A 22243-nucleotide genomic window follows, 5' to 3' on the forward strand; every position below is an offset into this window, starting at 1 on the left:
AGCGTAGGAAAGGAAATTTGGGGGAGAAAATTGAGGGGTAAGACATTTGTGGGACACAGATATGGTTTATTACCTGCTGATGATGATGTATATAGTATTCTCAACTAGGCTAGACCGAGGTGTATATCATGCTGGGTAATGTCTCTTTACAATCTAAATGATGTATAGCGATTGAATATATTCATAACAACAAACTTTAAAAAAAAATGGATATGGTTTCATCAACAGGAATGACACCAAGGAAGATGTATTTGTACACCAGACTGTCATAAAGAATAACCTCAGGAAGTGCCTTTGCAGTGTAGGAAGGAAATGGAGGGACTGTGGAGTTTGATGTCGAAGGAGAAAAAGGTGTGGAAGCAGCAAATGTTACAGGCCCTGGTGGAGTCCCAGTTGATGTAGTAAATATGCAGCAGTCGGTAACCATTACAGACACTATGCACGTGGTAGGCATCTTTCTACCACCAAAATTACCAGAATAGTTAGAGTGGGGAAAAGAACGAGGGACTGGAGAACGCTCCCAAAGGCCAGGCCCAACACCACCAGCCCAGCCCTGCCACAGGCAAAGGTTCCCTCCTTACTATATGTGGAGAACCTATGAGCAGTGACCACAGTATTCCAACCCTCCTGTGCAGTGAGAAGTGATGGAGGGTGCCGATAACCAGGATGCTGGAGAACAAGGTAGACCAGTGAGATATAATATGCATTGGGGTTATAGACTATGATTTCGCAGGGTCCTCCTTGCCAAAGACAGCCCAGAGAAGACAAAAATGAGGAGGATAAGGAAAATCAAAGAGATGTAACCCAAGTTCAGCAGCCACCTCAACGTCGTTACCACAACATCAATTACTGACGCACATGCTCAGAGAACCCTAAACTACAAGATGGCGAAGAGATAAAAGCAGCTGATCCACCAGCAGAGAATTTGTCCACTCCTGAGGCTGAGCAGGGCAGGGCTGAGTAAATGCTGGCTTACCATCTCTACCATCATCCAGTTTAGTCATCCAAGTGAATATAAAATTCCAGCAACAAGAAATGAACAAAAGATTGGACCTGAGGACCTTAAGTGCTTGCTTTTTGCCCGCTGACCAGATAACTACAAGTATCTGCATTATCTATGCAGCATGGGGTTATTATTATTTTTACCTAAAAATGTCTCTTTATGTTAATGACAAAATGTGTTTTTTTAAAAAAAGCCTGGTTTTCCTCAATACACCTTTAAAGGTTTTTAAATTGTTTCATATCTGGTCAAGGTGAGATTTTTAAAAGCTCCATTTTTAATTTATAATAAAAATTTACAACTTGATTTTTTCAAAAAAGTCAAACTGCAAGCACCTTTTAATAAAGGTCTTAAATAATTAAAAAAAAAAAAAAAAAGAGAGAGAGAGAGCAAGAACATACCAAGATGTCAGTCAGGTCTAACATAGTATAGCATTAGTTACAACGCTGGACTCCCACATGGCCAGTCGCCATTCAAATCCCAGACCTGGTGGCTTGATAATTACACCAGGTGCGTGTGTGGGAGGAGAATGGAGGAGAAGCGATTGTGGTAAATTTCTCAGATTTCCCTCTCACTGTCAGCCCCCCTCACCAGGAGCATGCACACTAAGGCAAAAGTCTATTTAAAAAAAAAAAAAAAAAAAGACAAAGGAAATAGCAAGCTGGTAAGTAAACTAAGGGAAAAAAGGAGTGTGGGCCAACAAGGTGGCATAGTGGTTATGGTGGCTGGATCCCATATGGTCCCAGTTTGAGTTCCAAATCTGGCAGCTTAAAAAAATATGCCAGGCACATGTGCATGCATGCCCAAACTCCCAAGAGGAGAATGGAGAAAGGATTCTGGTAATCTCCTGGGAGGGTGCTTTCTCACTATCCATCCCTCCATACCCCCCATGAGCTCATGCACACTACAGCAAATTATAAGTAAATACATACATACATACATAAAGTAAAAAGAAAAAGGTGGGGGAAACCCAATTAAAAAGAAAAAGCAAAAAAAAGGAGACCTTAAGAGTTAGCAGGACAGGTGGTGTGGTGGAAAAAGGCACTGGACACCCATATGTCTGGCCATGGTTTGAGTCCAGACCTGGCAGCTTGCACTCACATTCTCTCTCTGGTTAAACTGAAAAACAATGTAATAAATAATTCTTAAAAAAGAAAAAAAAAAAGAGTTAGTAGGTGGTGTGGTGGTTAAGGTGCTGAATTCCCACACATACTTGAATACAATTCAAGTCCTGGTGGCTTAAAAATCATGCCAGGAATATGTGCATGCATGCCCAAACCCAGAAAAGAGAAAGGAGAAATAACAGCAGCACGGTCACTTCTTAGGGGTGGGGACTTCTCCCCCTCCCTCCCTCCCCCCCCCCCCTCCCTCCCCCCCCCCTCGCTTTTGCCAGGGCACGTACCCCATAGCAAAAACAAAACAAAAAACAGCAATAAAATAGCAACCTGAATTCAACATATCAAAAAGATTATACACTATCATCAAGTACATTTATCTCACAAATGCAAGAATGAAGAATGGTTCAATGTACACAAATCAATAAACGGAATACACAGCAATAGAATGGGGAAAAAATCTTATCAAATGGTGAAAAAAGGCATCTGATAAAATATAACATCATTTTACAATAAAGGTTCAACAAATTAGACAGAAGTACATATTTCAACACAATAAAGGCTATATATGATAAAACACTGATTAGGGAAGAGTTGAGAGCTTTTGCTCTAAGAGCTATAAGATAAGGGTCAATTTGCTCCCATTCAGAGTACTAGAAGTCTTTTTTTTTTAAAAAAAGAACTATCTTGGGACCAGTAGATGATGTAATGGTTACATCACTGGACTCTCGCACAGTAGACCGTGGTTCAAGTCCTGGACCCGGCGGCTTAAAATTCACACTGAGTGAGTGTTCATGTATGCCCAAGATCCCGAGAGGAGAACAGAGAAGGGATTGCAGTGTGGTTATCCCTTTAGGGAGTGATTTCTCGCTCTCTACCTCCGGAGAGCACACGCACTCTATAGCATAAACCTCTGTGTAAAAAATATTTTATTTAATTTTATTATTATTATTATAATTTAATTTGATCAGAGAGAGAGAGAACGCCACCAGGTCTGGGCCTTGAACCACAGTTGGTCACATGAGAGCCCAGTGCCTTAGCCACTATGCTACCTGCTAGTCCCAATAACTAAGACAATTTGGAAAGAGAAAAAAACTGAGAGCATCAAAATCAAAAAGAAGGAAGTCTTATATACATATATGTGAAAAACCAAAGAACTCTCCAGAAAATACCTAACAACTGATAAATTCAGTAAAGTTGTAGCATATAAAATCAACCTACTGGGCTGGCACCATGGTCTGGTGGTTAAGGAAGCCAGATACCATATAGCTAACCCTGTGGTTCACATATGCATACATGCCCAGAACCCTGACAGAATGGAGAAATGGAAGAGGGATTGTGGTGCAACCATGCCCCATGTGGGGGAAGGTATGTTCTCTCTCTCTCATGAGTGCACATGACCTCCTTCAATTAAGGGAGAAAAAAAGTTCAACTAGAAGAGGGACCAGCAGTTAGTGTAATGGCTATGTCACTGGACTCCCATGTAGTCGACTGTGGTTCGAGTCCCGGATCTGGTGGCTTAAAACTCACGTCAGCAGTGTGTGTGTGCATGCCATCCCCTCTTGGGGCTGATTTCTTGCTTTCTGTCCCTCTGTCTCTCTTTGTCTGGCGAGCACATGCGTCCTACAGCAAAAACCTCTCAAAAAAAAAAAAAAAAAAAGATAAAAAACCTCTCAGAAAAAAAAAAAAAAAAAGCTAGAAGAGAGGCTCTGATTGTTCACAACAGTCATAATAAATATCTGAAATGATACATATGTGCCTTAGATCATTATACATTTTTTCATTATTTTTAGCAGTTTTAGCCATAGGGTGTATGTACTCGCCAGAGAGAGACAATGAGAAGGAAAGTGAGAAATCACTGCCAAAGGAGATGGCCACACCACAATCCCTTCTCTTCCAGGGATTTTTGGCCATGTGCCCACTTTGAATTTCAAACCAGGTCCAAGACTTGAACCCTAGTCAGCCATGTGGGAGTCCAGTAATATAACCACTACACCATCTACTGGGCCCTTCCCCCTTATTTTTAGTTTGCTATAGGGCACATTCACTCACCAGTGAAAGATGAGGTTGGGGAGGGGCAGGGCAGGGAAGGTAGGTAAGTCAGAAATCACACCTACAAGGGGGACAGCCATGCTGCAATCCTTTCTCTTCCATTCTGAATCCACAGGATTTTGGGTTTGCAGATATGAATTCGCAGGTGCCGGTGCAATTTTCAAGCTGTTGGGTTTGGGACTCAAAAGGCAAAGTCAGTCATATGGGATCCAGCCACCTTAACCTCCCCCATTTCACATTTTATATATAAATATGCTAAAAACATCCACTATTCCATAAATATATACAAATATTATGTCAACTAAAAATTGTTAAAGAACATTAAAGCACATTAAAAGTAATCTCTGGTTGGGACCAGCAGATGGTGTAATGGTTACATCTCTGGACTCCCACATGGCTGACCACAGTTAAAGCTTCAGACCCAGAGGCTTGAAACACACTGGCTGTGTATGTGTGCATGCCCCATATCTTAAAGGGACAATGGAGAAGCGACTAAGGTGTGGCCATTCCATTCCCAGGGAGGAGGGGGAGTGAATTATCACTTTCCCTTTTACTGTCTCTGGCGAGTACATGACCCTAAGAAAAATATCTCTTTAAAAAATAAACAGTAATTTATGGCATGGCCATGAAAGTGCAAACAAGAGGGTGCCACTGTGCAAGACTGGGCCACATGGGAAGCTTGTATTTGGTTCACAACTGATCGAAACAGGCTGGGCATGGTGGTAGGCAACTGCAATCCCAGCTAACTTGGGAGGCTGAGGCAGGAGGATCATGACACACGGGGACACTGTCAAAAATAACTCTCTCTCATAAAACACACACACACACTCCACTTGACTTTTACTAAAATTAACTTTCTTGATGTCCTAAAATATGTCTAAATAAAGAATAAAGTATTAAAATGAAAAAGTATATACTGAATGATATCAAAGTAATGGAATATACAGAAAAACTACATATATCCTTGGAAAGGAGACTCAATATTGCCATGAGGTAAACTCTTAATAAATCTAGTGTTGGAGCCAGCAGACGGTGTAGTGGTTACATAACTGGACTCCCATGTGGCTGACCTTGGTTAAAGTCCCAGACCCGGTAGCTTGAAAATCAGGCAATGTGTGTGGGCATGCATGCCAAAGATCCTGGGAGAATGGAGAAGGGATTGAGGTGTGGCCACCTCTCTTGGGGAGTGATTTCTCATTTTCCTCTCACTGTCTCTGTCTCTCTCTCTCCAGGGAGCACGCATGCCCTAAGGCAAAAAAAAAAAAAAAACCTTTCAAAAAAATGTGTACAAAATCTAGTGTTTTATTAAGTTCCATGAAACTCACAAACTGTTCACTGAACTAAAGAAAAACTACAGGCACTCCTTATTTAATGACCAAATTCCATTCCTACAACTAAGTTGTTAAGTGAACTGGTTAATAAGTGAGGAGCTTCAAGGTGGATGTCTTATGATGTGTTATGGCACCACAGGGTACATACTTTTCAATAGTTATCATGTGACACCACACTAAAATAATGTAATTCTATCCATACAGAAAGCACACATTAGATAAGCGAAAGAAAGCCTCAAGACATGTCACAACACAATAATATAAATCCAGCAGAATTGTGGGGAGCCAAAGAGGAGACGTGAGAAATGTGCAGGACATTACCACCAGAATAACGCCAGAGTCTTTATCTGAACATGGCCTTGGGTGGCTGGATTATTATGAGCAAAATGTCTTGGGACTGTTTTGAACTAAATATTCCAAAGCAGTATTATTAACAACCTGATAAATTCAGTAAGGACTTAAAACCTTACATCATGAAAGTCTCTAGAGTGTGTATAAATACTAGCAATAAAGTACATTCGGGGTTGACCAGTATGACCGGCAGTCCTCCCATTTCTATCCTGTCTTCTTGTCTTTCTTTAATCCTCACCCCCCAACTCAAAAACTGTTCACTGTCGGCAGGTCTGACACAGAATCAAGTTTATTTCTGAATACTATGAGTGTACAATAAAGTACAATTTTATAAACAAAATATGTAGTCTCGAATGACTGCAAACACTTCGTGTAGAGAGTACTAACCAACTGTAGTAAAGGAGATCCCAGAGACTTGTACAGACTGAGAAAGGGGATTAAACAGGTAGATCATTAAGTGATGAGGCTGTACTTCTAAAAATGGAAGACAAATATCTAAAAATAGCTCACTATATGTGCCTACTTTCCTCTGTGCAACTGTTGACTGTACTGTAGACCTAGGACTTTGTACTTTCAAGTCACCAGAATCATGGAACAGATCAGAAATACCTGGGGAGACCAGCAGATGGCATAATGGTTATGTTGCTGGACTCCCACAGTCAACTATGGTTCAAGTCCCGGACCCAGTGGCTTAAAACTCATGCTGGGTATGTTTGTGTGAATGCCTAAGATCTAGAGAGGAGAATGGAGGAGAAGGGACTGCAGTATGCTCATCCTCCCTGGGGGGGGGGGGGTGATTTCTCCAGTGAGCACACAAGCCCTACAGAAAAATCTCTCTCTAACATAAAAAAAAGAATACCAGGAGCTACAAAAAAGGGGGGGAGAGGATAAAATATGGACAATTTTTCAATCAGCTTTTATTGCAACTTTCACAGAGGAAGCAGAAACTGTAAGGAAGACACAGACACTAACGGCGCACTTTGGGGTCATTGTAGTAGTCTTAATATAAATCTTATGAAACAGAGATCCTTTATCACCAGTCAAGAGCTAAAGATGCCGCCAGTCAATCTTTTAAATCTACTACTAATGTGCGGAAAGCACCAAGTACAGCTAGGAATTTGACAAGAGATAGTCAATGTTTACAGTTGGACCTACAGCAAATGGAGCTTCTGGAAAGGATGACTAAGGAACAACAAGTTCTTAAGAGTAAAATCAAGTGAATGACAACTAATCTGGATACAGATAATGACTTTCCAGCTTTAAAATCATCAGACGAAAGAAAAGAATTACAACAGGAGAGAACAATATAATCAATGTACAAAATGCCTTTAAGAAAATGGAGAAAATAAACATTGTGAAACACTAAAAAACACTAAAACCACAGTTGCAATAAAATGAGACATGTATGCTTAAAAATTTAGAAAGTGACAACAAAATGAGTAAAATAATTTTGTGATTAAAGAATTCATAGCAAACAAGAGTTAAGAAAGGATTACTGGCCAGTTATAAAAAAAATGGATCAAACAGATTGCCAAATACAATAAAACCGTATCATCATAGATTATCTATCTACACAGCAAAATTAGAAATAAATCAACTGAAAGTCTCTACAGTATCTTCTTGCTGTTAAAACTACCAACATTGACAATATCTGAAGGACATAAAATTTTTGGAGAGGTTTTCGCTATAGGGCACATGCGCTTGCCAGACAGAGAGAGACAGAGAGACAGAAAGCGAGAAAATCACCCCCCCCCAGGGGGCTGGGCCCGCCGCCGCCCTCCCTTCTCCTCCATTCTCCTCTCGGGATCTTGGGCATGCACGCACACGTGCCCGGCGTGAGTTTTAAGCCACCGGGTCCGGGGCGTGAACCGCGGTTGACTACGTGGGAGTCCAGCGACATAGCCATTACACTAACTGCTGGTTCCCTGAATGACATAATTTTTGTAGCCTTAATAGATACCATTTCTGAACTTTGAACTTGACTCTCAGATTCCAGAACTGTGAGAAATAAATGACTATTGTTTAGCCACTGAGTCTACAGTACTTTGATATATCCGCCCCAAAGTAACGAAGATAGGGTGACACATTCCCTAATACAGGTCAAGGCCTTGAAAACTACACTAATTAAGAAAACAGTAAAGGGGCTGGCAGGTGGCATGGTGGTTAAGGCGCTGGACTCCCACATGGCTGACCACAACCTGGCAGCCTGGCAGCTTGCTTTCTCACTTTCCTTCTCTCTGTCTCTCTCTGGTCAACCTCAAAATAAAAAATAAAATAATGACAACAAATAAAGGTAGACTAAAAAATTCTTAAAAAAAAAAAAAAGAAAAAAGAAAAAGAAAAGAAAAGAAACCAGTAAAAGCAGAGATAGACAGACCAAAGTAAAAACAAATTCCAAAATCAGGGCATCTAATTTCTCTTTAAGTTTTCATTTTAAGTTTTAATTTCACACTTTAATATCAAAAAAGTAATTTTTTAAATCATAAAAACATGATAAACAATACACAGAAAAAAGGGCATTTAATTTCATTATTTCTTAATATTATATATTAAAAACAAATGTACTTATAACTTCAGACTACAAATAATATACTTCATAAGGTTATTCATAAAATAGTACAAATGTTTACAAAGAACTTACATTTCACAGCTGATTAAAAAATACTACTTGCAAGACTGATCTATATAAAGAAATGAGTCTTATCAAAAGAGATGGTAAAATGTATCACAATGTTAAAAACTTCATAGTGAGGTCTAGAAGGTGGCATGGTGGTTAAGGGCCCTGGACTCCCATGTGGCCAACCCCAATTCAAGTCCCAGACCTGGCGGCTTGCTTTCTCACTTTCCTTCCCTTGATCTGTCCCTCTCTGGTCAAATTAAAATAAATAAAGTTAAATAAAATAATTCTTTAAAATAAAAAACAAAAAACCTCTTGGTGTTCTACAATAATATCAGTAAAGGTAACTTAATGTTTCTGTGGGAAAACAGTAGTTAGCAATACAAATTTAACCTGTAAATTTATATATGAATTCAGTATGGAATATATCTAAACCTTACATTGCCACATAATCACCTATTTTGTGAAAACAATAAAAATGACGTACTTTTTGAATAAGTGTACATCAAAAGCAAAAACGTTAATTTTTACTTTTTTCTTTATTGCCAACTTTTGATGCATTTTTAGGTTTTGGTTCCCAGAGGGCATTTTTCACAAATCTTGAAGCTGCACCTCTATCCAGTTTGCCAGCCTGTTTCTTGGCTGTTATCTCTTTGACTCTGTTCATGGATACTCTGATTCTTTCCAACTCCTGCTTTACTGGATGTTCCTTAGCATTAACTCCTTGAGTTGCTAAATAAACCCAAAATATTGAATTTAATGTGTATGCAGAAACTAAGTCCACTTTTGCTTGTTCATATGGATCCAACTTCTGCAACAACTTCTTTCTAGAAACAAACATCATGGTCTTCAGCATCTTATCCACAGCACCAATGGAATCCTCAAAGGTTGATAAATACTCATGAGTTCATTAATTTCTTCACTTCCCATTATAAAAAACTAGGAAAAAGAATGAATGGAATTCATACTGGAGACAGAACTTGTTCTTTAAAAATATGGAACACTTCATGAATTTGTGATTTATCCTTGTGCAAGGGCCATGCGAATCTTCTCTGTATGGTCCCAATTTTAGTATACATGCTGCTGAAGCAAGCAGAGGGCATCTAATATTTAAGTTATGACAGAACAGGAATTGTTAGGCAGTGATAAAAAAAATGATGAATGCTTTTAACACACAGTGCAGTGACAAATGGTTATCAACAAGAGATAATCCTTCTGCCTATCATCTCTACATATGATAATCAATTAATTGTAGAGTTGCCTGTCATAGTGCATTATCACTTTATGTTGCCTCAGCATTAATTGTGAATGTCAGTTTAACTTTTTCATCCCAGAAGCAGGACTCAGTCACGTTTGACAGTTTTCAGTTTACTACCTCTTCCCAAGTCTTAAATGTGTTCAATCCAGTTATCTGCCTTATACGACTATACCCAGTGGTCATCTCCTTTTATGATAGCAAAGATACAAATACTTCACTCACCCCACCGCCCCAACATAGACTACCCAAATATGCATTCTTCCATGGCAGTATAACTACATAAACCACAGGCCTGCCTGTGTAAATCTATAAATTAGAATTTCTGTATAGGAACCTGTGTGGATCCACCAGTTCCTCATTAATTCTCTCATGTTCCTCACTCATTGGTTTAATGTGTGTGACCTGGACAGCTGTCTCCTTCCTATTTCCCTACTATGCTGCCTTTCTTCTCTGGAAACTAAGTAATACACTGCTCTGTTACTTCATATGTTTGGTTCTGTGTCTAACCTGACTGGTACATCGAAACTTAACTTCTTTCCTAGTCACAGTTCTATAGAGTGGCTACTTTAGTAGGACTAAGCTGAACACTGGTCACACAATAACCACAAGGGTTTCTACCAGTATAAACAAGTTTCCCATGAGAAGGGCACCTAGTCATGGGTTGGACTCTATGGCATTAGGCTATGCACCAGTATAAAAAAGTATATCATGAACGGTACACTATCACTATTTAAAATAAATCCTTTGAACCTTCATCAGGGCAAAGTTAAGAGTTTACAGGAACCAGCAGTTGAACTCACATGTAGTCGACTGTGGTTCGAGTCCCAGACTCGGTGGCTTAAACTCACGACGGGTACGTGTGCATGCGTGCCCAAGATCCCGAGAGGAGAATGGAAGAGAAGGGATTGCAGCGTGGCCATGCCCCTGGGGGGTGATTTCTCACTTTCTAGTTCTCTGTCTCTCTTTCTGGTGAGCGCACACGCCCTATAGCAAAAACCTCTATATATAAATAAATAAGTTTACAGTCACCTTTCTGAGAGAGACCCTAAGACCAAACTAAGGGCAAAAGAAAGAAAGCACATCTATGAAAGGCAAAGGACATATTCAGAAGTTACACACAAAAGTATTTCAGGATTTCACAGCAGGAAGAATTTTCTTATATAAGAAAATAAATAAATAAATCAGACCCAAAGAGATGGGCAAATTCAACACCATTAAAACCAGGAAGAGTCCATCAAAATGTAGAATAAAGTGAAAAGAGAAACCACAATCAGAAAAAAAAATACGTGCAATCCCTACCAGTGATAATATTACCAGAGTATGTTAGGAAATAATAAAACAGACAACTAAATTAAACATGAGAAAACAATTAGTCTTTCAGATGAACTGCCCCCATCCCGAAGCTATATAGGAACCTCCCAACCCCAATCAGTAGCTTAAACTCAGAAATGGTCTGAATGGGGCTTGCTAATGAGCAGCAGACACTTCTAATTCCAACAGTTTCAGAACCTGTGCCAGAAACTGGGGACAATGAGCAACACTTTTTTTTAGGAGAGGTTTCTGCTATAGGGCACATGTGCTAGCGAGAAAGACAGAGACAAAAAGTGAGAAAACACCCCCCCAGGAGGGATGGCCACGCTGCAATTCCTTCTTCTCCATTCTCCTCTCAGGATCTTTGGTACACATGCACACATGCCTGGTGTGAGTTTAAGCCACCGGGTCCAGGACTCCAACCGCAGTCGCCTTCATGGGAGTCCAGCAACATAGCCATTACGCCAGCTGCTGGCCCCAGCATTTTTTTTTTTTTAATTATATCATGGACCCAAATAAACACTCAAATTTATAAACCCTTTATCCCGCATGTGGAAACCAAAGGTATTTTTCTGTATGTGTGACCCTCACAGACTTTCTCAATTTGCACAAATTACTCTAAGTTAAGTCTGTGGATGAAAAATTAAACTGTTGATATTAAATTTTAAGTAAACCCTATAAATATCAATAAATATCAATAGGCATGATTAAAGAACCCCCCTCACCCACTATCCTTTGCGTTGTGGAGAAGTGGCAAACTGCAAAGAAACATCTATCTTCCCATTGTTTTGCTGATGACCTCTTTTTACCTTCCACAGCCCAGACAGAAAGGAAAGAAGGAAGGAAACAAACATACAAATGACTGAAATTTTTACAGCTGAGTTTCAAGTATTAGTCTCTTATTTCTCACACGAACTGTTCAAACACATTAACAATTTTTGAAGAAAATGATCTAGTGTTTACTGAGAAAAAAAAATTAAAACGTCTGTTTAAAGTGAAGCACGGGAGACAATTACTTGATAGTTGTAAACTGAGGAAAGTGACGTTTGAGAATCCGGGAAGGGAACTGGAAATTTCAGGATTTACTTCCTGCCTTATGAAGATGTAGGCTCGGGGAACAAGGTCGTGGATTTGAGATCTTACTTCCCACATCTATTAGTCGATAACTCAGGAGAAAACGGGTCCTCTGTGGAGAAAGCCGGGGCACAGTCCCTCCCGGCAAGAACCCCACAAATCGGGACTCTCCAGACGATCCTCCCGTTCTCACTGCACAATCCGGGAAGACGTGGGAATGCGGGCGCAGAGAAAAGCATCGGCCGAGGTCCAAGCCGCCAAACCAGGAAAAAACCGGGCGCCTAGGGGTCCCGCCGCCGGCCCAGGCTACACCCTGGGGTGGGAGGGACCTCCAGCCGCGGTCTTGGAGCCATAGACTCCGGGGAGGCTCGGGTCTGTCACGCCGAAACCAGTAGGTTCCAACCGCTCTCCTTCCCCCGTCTGGAGACACCTAGTGCCGCACACTCACCATTTTCCGGCTTCGGGGTGTCTCCGCGTCCTCCCTACGTTCCTTCTGCCAGGAAAGGTCACAGCGCCACACTGCACGAGACGAAAAACCTCTCTCCACAGTTAAAACCCGAAGGAACACGGCAACCACCCAGAAGAAAAGACGTCGCGAGACTGTGACGTCACCCCCTGCTACGCGCCTGATTGGGCAATTTGCAGGCTTCGCCTCAGCACCTCTGATTGGACGGCAATATGGCCCCGCCCCTTTGGCTCTGAGTGACAGAGGACCAGCTGACTGAGCCGGAAAGACTGGTTCTTGGCCACACCCCTTAGCGTGCCTGATTCCTCCCCCACGGATTTAGCCCTGACCTGGGGATATTTGCATTTAAGTAAAACGTGCTTCAGGCTTCCAGAACTGCCAATAGTGTCTTGAGGCACTCAGTGGGGTTTTCCTGTTTCTTCCTCCTAGACGCAGGTCTCAAGTGTGCACAGGGATTCAGACCGCTGTCTTTAGAGAGTGTGAAGTCCTCCAGCGTTCAGGGATCTGGGATGGAGTTCTTGGAGGCAGAGCCACAGCTTTTTCATACTTTCTTTGTCTTTTTATTTTTCAGAATTATTTTATTTAATTATTCTCTCTCTCTCTCTCTCTCTAATTTGACCGGAGAGAGACACAAAAAGAGAGAGAGAGGCTAAGTGAGAAAGCAAGCCACCAGGTCTGGGACTCGAACCGTGGTTGGCCATTAGGAGTGTTCAGTACCTTAACCACCATGTCACCTGCTGGTCCCCAAACCTTATTTTTTTAATTAACTCATTTCCAGCTAAGACAATAAAAGACATCAACAGGAGAAGCAGATGTTAAATATGAGGACAAAAAGTCTGACTGTTTTTTCCTATTTTCTAAAGTCCTTTCAAAAGGGACTGGGGAAGTCATGGCCACAAACATTAACAGACCGTTTTTTTTTTATTCCATTGACAAGATTCTTCCTACATCCTGTCCCTGGCATAGTATCTTGGAGATGTATAGTTTCAATCAATTACAGTGTGTTCTTTTGCTAACCTCTTCCCTAGACACACAACTTCCCTTTTCCTTGAGATGATTAGGGCTTTCTGTTACTAATCTCTTCCCAAAACATAGATCTTCCCTTCCAATCACCAATTTAGGAACTGTGGAACCCACCTATAACCTACAAGCCAACCCCTTCCCCCAGCTTCCACATGTCTCGTCTTTTTTGGGCCAGACCGATGGAAATCTCTTCACTAATTTTGTCTGTCAATCTCAAAAAATCAAATAAAAGGAACCCTTGTACATGATCACCCCAAGAAAAGGCATGTATGCCTCCTCTCTGGACCTAGGTCACTCATATTCTGCTTGAAAAGAAACCACATTAATTATTAATTTTTAGAGTTGGTTAATTTTCCGTCAACAAATATATGAGAAAATCAGGTTTATGTAGCAACAATATTTTATAAAGAAGTCAACTGGAATATAAAATAATCATTTTTTAACTAACTCAAATCAGCAGCCTGCTTTACATACTATTTGTAATGAAAACCTACATTCAGGAGGTGAAACATATTCCCAAGCTTGGGAGCCAGTCTCTGCTGAAATAAAGCCCAGAATATATTAGTTCCTGGTAAGGGGAAGGGAAACCGAAGGATTTAACTCAGGGAGCTCAACATGCAATCCTGTCCCCTGCTCTCATATGGAAACACTCCTTTTTTCAAGACCTTCATTTTCACCCGCAGTTAACTCTCAAATGGAGTCAATCTCAGATTGACTAAATAACCTGGAATATTCAGACACCGGGTGCACCAGATGGTGTGGTGGTTAAGGCATTGATCTCCCACAACTACAGTTTGAGTCCCAGACCTGGCAGCTTGAAAATCATGCCAGGTGTATGTGCGTACATACCCCAAATCCTGAGAGGACAGTATATGCCCAATAATCCTGAGTCCTCTGAGAGGAGAATGCATATCCAAATCCCAAGAGGAAATAAAGGAGAAAGGATTGTGCCCTAGCCATCTCCCTTGAGGGGTGATTTCTTATTTTCTCTCTCTCTGTCTCAGTCTGTCTCTCTGGAGAGTATCCACTCCCTATGGCAAAAATTAAAAAATAAAACAACATAAACAGAAACTGATTCTCTAAGAGAAAACCCAGTCAATGTCCAAATCTGCACTTCACAGATTTTAGTCACATATGGAAATTAGTCTGGCTCCAGGGACTCTATACATACCAATACCAAAATACAGTTAAATAGCCCCAAGGCAACCAGAATTAAAACCTCAGAAAGCACATAAACCCCCAAGGGTGTCTGCATGTGGTCTTTCTGCTTTCCAGTGCTCTCAGCTCCCCACTGTCAAACACTTTCCTGTATTTATCTGAGAAGCAGGAGTCCATTCTCAGGCGAGGATGTCTCCCCAAGAAGCACCAACGGACTATCATTTCCCTCTTTTTGTAGGCGTAGGACTGACCTCAGTCACTGTCCTCAGGCCTCTGCCTCCCACTGCCCGTTACTCACACACCAACACTGGTAAGTTAAATGAGATAAAGGTCCTCAATCCTTTTGCTTGAATAAGAAACCAATACATTACTCAATAAAAGGAGCTCACCAGTTCATGCCCTTTCCCTCCTGGTTAATCCTGATGAACCTCCTTTCTTCTTGTATTATCATATAAAGTGGGGGAAGCCAAGGAGGCCTGAGCTCTTTAGCAAGGAACTGGAGGTGTGATGGTTTACATTTCCAATGAAAAAGTGTTGGACAGCCACAGTGAGTTCCCATGGAGGTTGTCTTTGATAACATATTTCTTCTGGAGAGTAGCTGAGTTTGTAGTTTTGTTTTTCAAAACTCTGCTTCAACAAGATGTTAAAAAGAAGAGGTGGGCCCAGCAGTTGGCGTAATGGCTATGTCATTGGACTCCCATGTAATCAACTGTAGTTCAAATCCTGGACCCAGTGGTTTAAACTCGTGATGGACATGTGTGTATGTTGTGTCCAAGATCACCAGAAGAGAATGGAGGAGAAGGGATTGCGGCATGGTCATCCACCCTAGGGGGTGATTTTTCACTTTCTGTCTCTCGGGCAAGCACACAGGCCCTATAGCAAAAACCTCTCCAGAAAATAAAAATAAAAAGAAGAGGCTATGGAAACTCTTGTGATTCCAGATAAGATGACAGAATAGGGCCACCTAGAAACCCTCCCACCCAGAAACTCTCCCTGAAGAATGGGTTGAATTAATCATCTCCATAGCTCCAGTCCCCCTCCAATGGCTGGTGGACAAAGAAAGTAAACATCTGCTCTAAGAAGCAGACAACTGGACATGCACATTTCTAAGCAGGAGGAAGCCATCAGGAAGGAGAGGTCTGACCATGTCAGATGAGTTAGATGAGTATGCCTGTCCAAATAAGGATTGCTCTGTGTCCTCACAGACGAATAAGGTCATACTGGGAATTCCCTCAGCAGGGATCTGGCCTGACTGATATGCAGTTCTATAAATGCACATGTTTGTCACATTATCTTTTTTGTATAGATGATTAAAGTGTTGATGTAGTTTTAATAAATAAATACTTTTAGGTTGCAAAAAAATAGAGAGAGGAGGAAAATGCTAATATATTCCGTGTATATATTTTAGGTTTTGCCACAGGTGGGTACGCTCCCCAGAGAGAGAGAGAAGAAAAGAAATTATCCCCCAGAGAGGGACGCCCACACCGCAATCCCTTCTCCTCCATTTTCCTCTCAGAATTTTGGTCATGCATGCTCACATGCCCCATGTGATTTTCAAGCTGCCAGGTGGGAGGCTCAAACCACCGTTGGCCATGTGGGAGTCCAACACCTTAACTACCATGCCACCTGTTGGTCCAAGATATTTTATATTGATTTTTTTTTTGAGAGGTTTTCACTATAGGGTGCGTGCGGTCGCCAGACAGACAGAGAGAGACATAGAGACAGAAAGCGAGAAATCACCCCCCAGGGGGGATGGTCATGCCGCAATCCCTTCTCCTCCATTCTCCTCTCGGGATCTTGGGCATGCACGCACATGCGCCCGGCGTGAGTTTTAAGCCACCGGGTCCGGGACGTGAACCGCAGTCGACTATGTGGGAGTCCAGTGACATAGCCATTACACTAACTGCTGGTTCCCTTTTATATTGATTTTTAATTTGCAGGTAATTCTCCTTTTGGAAAACTGTCCCAACCTGGGGGGACAGTTGAACAGGTTTCCTGAGGGAAGGAGTGAGAGCCGGGACAAGCGGCGCAGTGTTACAACATGGAGATGACACAGTGTCTTCAGGGTCGTCCGTTTATTGTGGGCAGCATGGTACAGTATGGAGACGACTCAGTGTTACAACTCTTCAGGGTTGCGTCGTCTATTGTGAGCAGCATGGAGACGACGCGGGGTCACAACTCTTCAGGGTCGTCCAGAGATGACGCAGTGTTACAACTCTTCAGGGTCTTCTGGGTCATCTGTGTTGTCTTCCTGGTCGTCTGGAGATTGTGGGCCAGGGATCGTGGTTATATACACGCTGGTGGGCTGTGATTGGTTGTAAAAGGTGGGTTATGATTGGTTGTAAAAGGTGGGTTATGATTGGTTGCTTTTGGACCCATCATGAGGTGCCAGATATGCAAATCTGAGGGATTCTAGTGGCCAATCAGAGTATGGTTTTGAAGGTCATGTTTTTTTTAAGGGAACCAATTGTGGCCTTTGGCATTGTGTAATTGTTTGCTTTCTGAGAAACCGGGGATGTTTGCTGGTACGCAGCCTCCCACAGAAAACAAAGATGCCAACAAGTCACTATTTTCACATTAACAAGCTGTTTTGTAAAACCAAGGCATCTGGTGACTTCTCCCCTTTTTCTCCTGCTTCAACAAATTCCTAAACTTTATGGGTCATGGTTGTTACCACAGTGCTCTGTGCCTGGGTCTTTACATGTCCCATTTACCTGTTGTAACAACCATGACCCATAAAGTTTAGGAATTTGCTGAACCCGTTCACCTGTTTAAAACTCTCCTTCAACCCCATGTTCCACCACCATGGATCCATTCAAATCACTTCTGTAGCTAAATCTTCAAACGTTGCATACATATTTCTCCCTTCCCCCCCTTTTTAAATAATTATTTTATTTAGTTTTAGTTATTATTATTTTAATATTTCCAGAGAGATATACAGAGAGAGAGAGAGAGAGAGAGAGAGAGAAAGCAAGCCTCCAGGTCCAGGACTTGAACTATGGTTAAGAAATCACTAAAGGAACTAAAAATGCTCCTGTACTAGGGTGCAGGCTCCCTTCCTTCCCCCTTTTTTTTTAAAAAAAAAAAAAAGAAGTTTTCATTTTATTTTGTTCATGATAAAAAGAACAAATATACTTGAGAGAGAAAGAGGCACCCTTCACCAAGTTTAAGTTAGATCTAGGATTCAAACCACAGGGGCCATGAGTCTCTGACACCATTGAGCAGTACCCTACCCCTGGCCCCTCATATCTACACCTTGTTTCCTTTCAGCAGTCTTTTTTTCCGTTTGAATAAACCTGTGGGTCTCTGAACCCTTCAGCTTAAACTATTCATTTGAAATTGTCTTCCAGGGTAAACTGTGATATCTCGGGTGAGCACCTTCTCCGATTATTTACTTCTATTCCTTCTAAACTGCTACCTGCTCATTGAGGGCACATTACCTACCAGGCAAATGTACAGGCTAGGCCTGAGACAATAAGCAAACTTCTGAAACAAAGAGACTTTAGTTAGAGGAAGGTTTTATTGTGGAAGATATCAGTCGGAAAATTGGTAGACTTTGAGATTCTCTTTTGTTAAATTTTTTTTGGTGAGGTTTTCGCTATAGGGCACATGCGCTCGCCAGAAGACAGAGAGAGACATAGAGACAGAAAGCGAGAAATCATCCCCCAGGGAGGATGGTCACGCCACAATCCCTTCTCCTCCATTCTCCTCTCGGGATCTTTGACACGCACGCACATGCGCCCGGCGTGAGATTTAAGCCACCGGGTCCGGGACGCGAACTGCGGTTGACTACGTGGGAGTCCAGCGACATAGCCATTACGCTAACTGCTGGTTCCCGACTTTGAGATTCTTAAGGTAAGGTCCCCACAATTGCAGGGAAAGCATGGCTTTTAAATACAGGTCAGTAACAGAGATAGGAATCCAGTGGCTTTCCAGGAAAGTTTCTGATGTCATCTTTGATGGACAGTGTTATTTTCCTGGTCCTGGGGAGGGTCCAAAGTGAGAAGTTATTGTCAGTTTATTCTAGGTAAAGAACTCAAGACAAAGAATTCTCAGAACATCTGTATCTCTTCTATCTTTTTTGTTTGTTTTTGGAGAGGTTTTTGCTATAGAGCGTGTGCGCTTGCCAGAAACACAGAGAGACAGAGAGAAATTGAGAAATCATCCCCTAGGGTAATGGCCATGCTGCAATCCCTTCTCCTCCATTCCCTTCTCAGGATCATGGGTGCACACACACACACACACACACACACACACACACACACCCCGTGTGAGTTTAAGCCACCAGGTCCAGGTCTTGAACCACAGTCGACTACATGGGAGTCCAGCAACATAGCCATTACACCAGCTGCTGGTCCCTATCTTTCCAACACCTGCATATGTAGATTTGTGCATGATCGTGTCTTGCAAAATTTGAACTAAGGCTATCACAGTGTGAGAACTACAGGAACATAATCATAGTGTGTAGGAAGTATCTGTTAGAGTATCAGCTTACCTTACTGTGTAAATTAAATTACCTAGGACTTAAGGGCATATTTCTTTCTTTTAACCTCTTAAAATTATATTTAGATTAAAGAGAGTTTTTTTTTTTAACTCCTCAGAGTCTGTTATCACACATAGAAAATATTATAAGCTGACTATCACCCATTGTAATACTTGAAGTCTCAGCAAAACCTTGAGACATCCACACACCAGAGGATGTTAATGCCACCATCACCACAAGAGAGCACTTCAAAGCACTTTTCTGGAGGACTGCTATACAGGGGCATCCATTTGATAGCAGTATAGGGAATAAGGTACAATTTGGTTTAATTTACACAGATTCTGTTTTTTGTTTTGTTCTGTTTTGTTTTGTTTTTTTAGATTTTTGCTATAGGGCACATACGCTCGCTGAAAAAACAGAGAGAGACAGAGAGACAGAAAGCAAGAAATCAGTCCCTGGGAGGATAGCTACACTGCAATCCCTTTTCCTCCATTCTCCTCTTGGAATCTTGGGCACCCACGCTCATGGGCCTAGTGTGAGTTTTAAGCTGCTGGACTGGGTGGACTACAGTGACATAACCATTATGCTATCTTCTGGTGCCAATTTATACTATTTTATTTTTCATTGGTTATTAAGATCAATTATTCCCGTGAACCTTGATTGCATTTTCTGATTTCTGAAAAGTACAGTGCAAAACATCTGCATATGGAAAGAAGTAGGTATAACAGAGATGAGAGGATGGGCACTCTGAGGAGAAGGCATTTGGGATGAAATTGTATTAGTTGTTTTATACTATAAGTCAGGTTGGAGTATGCCAGGATGATGGCAGAGCTGAAAGTATAAGGACTCTTTCTTCCCACCTAGACAACAATTGCATTAGCAGACTCTTTCTGAATGTCTGAAGTAGCTATTTTGGAACTCTGGAGCCTATTGAAGTCTTGAAATGTTCAGAAAAAGGATGGGACAATACGCTGTGTTCAATTTTGGTCAAATTCAGCTCCTACCACAGTAGCAGCTATTCATCAACCACCCTAGCATCAAGTCAGGCTGCTGTGCATGAAGCTTATGAGATCTAGGGAAGGTAAAAAGACCCTGAACTCTGTATATTGAGGAGATATGCTCTGCTAGTGAATTGCTGCTTGTGGTCATAATTGTGAGACAAAACGTCAGGCAATCAGTATTGTTGCACCACCCTGCATTGTTGCAAGCCCCTCTCCCTTTAGATGAAGTTACTCCATGGCATTTGAAATGCAAGTATCAGGCCAGCCAGATGGCAGTAGTAGTGGTTAAGGGGGCTGGATCCCACAGGGCCTACGGGGTGGTCCTGGATTAGTGACTTGAAAAATACACTGGGTACATGTGTGAGTACCCAAAATCCCAATAGGAGAAGGGATTGTGGGGTGGCCATTCCCCCAGGGTAGGGGGGTGATTTCTTGCTTTCCTCTTCTCTTTTTGTCTCTCTTGGATGACCACATGTGCCATAAAATAAAATAGAATATTAGTGTCTTTATTTCCCCTTTTGAGGAGCTAGACATTGAGGACTAGCATATTCAAAAATGCCTTCATACAGTGTTAGAAAGCCACAAAACATGCCCAAGGAAAGGTACAGACTCAGAGAAAAACTGAGAAGACCTTAAGTTTACAACTAAGCATGATCCTCACTGTGAAGACAACCTACAACAATTATAAAATACCAAATTATAAAATACCAAACTCCAGAGTTCCCACATGATTAGATTCAAATGTCCAGTTTATCTACTGAAACAAGAGCATTTTGTTCCCCAGAGTCCTCACAATCAACATTTTATCATCCACAAAGAGAGTATACAATATGTGGTTGGGTTGATTGAGGATGAAAACCATTTTTAATTTTTTTTTTTAAGAGAGATTTTTACTATAGGGTGCGTATGCTCGTTGGAGACACAGAGACAGGAAGTGAGAAATTCCCCCCTGAGGGGGATGGCCATGTTGCAATCCCTTCTTCTCCATTCTCCTCTTGGGAATTTGGGCACACATGAACATGTGCCTGGTGTGAATTTCAAACTGTTGGGTCTGGGACTCAAAACACAGTCAACTCTGTGGGAATCCAGCAACATAACCATTACACAATCTGCTGGCCCCTTTATTTATTTATTTAAAAATTTATTTATTTAAAAATTATTTATTTATTTTTTTAAATTATTGTCACATGACATGTGCAATCACCAGAGAGAAAGACAGTGAAAAGAAAAGTGAGAAATCACCTCCTTGGGGGATGGCCACACCACAATTCTTTCTACTTCATTCTCATCTCAGGGTTTTGGGCATATGTGCCCAGCATAATTTTCAAGCCACCAGGTCTGGAACTCAAACCGCAGTTGACCGTGTGCAAGTCAACGGCATAACTACTATGCCACTTGCTGACCTCAGAGGCCATTTTAATATTAAATTCAGGCTTGGGGCCGGCAAGTGGCGTGGTGGTTAAAGGCACTGGATTCCCACATGGCTGACCATGGTTCAGGTCCTGGACCTGGTCGCTTGCTTTCGTGCTTTCCCTTTCTCTCTCTCTCTCTGCCTCTGTCTGATAAAATGAAATAATAATAATAATAACAAATGGAAATAAATAAATAATTCTTTAAAAAAAAATTCAGGCTTTATATACTTACCAGAAGAGAGTTTTGCTACCAACACTTGATTCTTTTCTGTTTTTTTTTTTTTTTTCCCCAGGTTCAACTATATAGAAAGAAATTTGAACTTCTATGTGGATACTTTTCACTCAGAGATCTCATATACATTAGCCTGAGAGTGTAGGAGGAAAGGTTCAGAGAGAATAAAAGCTGAGAATATTTCCCTGAGGTCACCTGAGAACCAAAGCAGCCCAGCCCAAGCCAAAAGATTGATGTGGTAGTAGATTTCTCTATATTTGTAGCTTTTTTTTTCTTTTTCTTTTTTTGGGGAGGTTTTTGCTATAGGGTGTGTGCGCTTGTCAGACAGGCAGAGACAGAGAGACAGAAAGTGAGAAATC

The 22243-nt window shown here is 41.5% G+C and overlaps 1 protein-coding gene, 1 non-coding gene and 1 pseudogene across 2 annotated transcripts in view; all 3 read right to left on the minus strand.

The window, feature by feature from the left end:
- Positions 1 to 12694, minus strand: part of LOC102483805 (zinc finger protein 709) — a 32268-nt gene extending 19574 nt beyond the window's left edge. Inside the window, 1 exon segment of the mRNA XM_006170392.3 lies at positions 12558 to 12694. Coding sequence (XP_006170454.2) covers positions 12558 to 12560 — 3 coding nt within the window. The 5' untranslated portion in view covers positions 12561 to 12694.
- Positions 8756 to 9373, minus strand: LOC102484637 (nuclear nucleic acid-binding protein C1D pseudogene; annotated as a pseudogene).
- On the minus strand, positions 9456 to 9558 carry LOC114006485 (U6 spliceosomal RNA). Its single transcript, XR_003548193.1, has one exon. It is a non-coding gene; the product is annotated as a U6 spliceosomal RNA (small nuclear RNA).
- Positions 12695 to 22243: the final 9549 nt, after the last annotated feature.

The sequence above is a fragment of the Tupaia chinensis genome, unplaced genomic scaffold, assembly GCF_000334495.1.
Source record: "Tupaia chinensis unplaced genomic scaffold, TupChi_1.0 Scaffold148257_1, whole genome shotgun sequence".
NCBI lineage: Eukaryota > Metazoa > Chordata > Mammalia > Scandentia > Tupaiidae > Tupaia > Tupaia belangeri.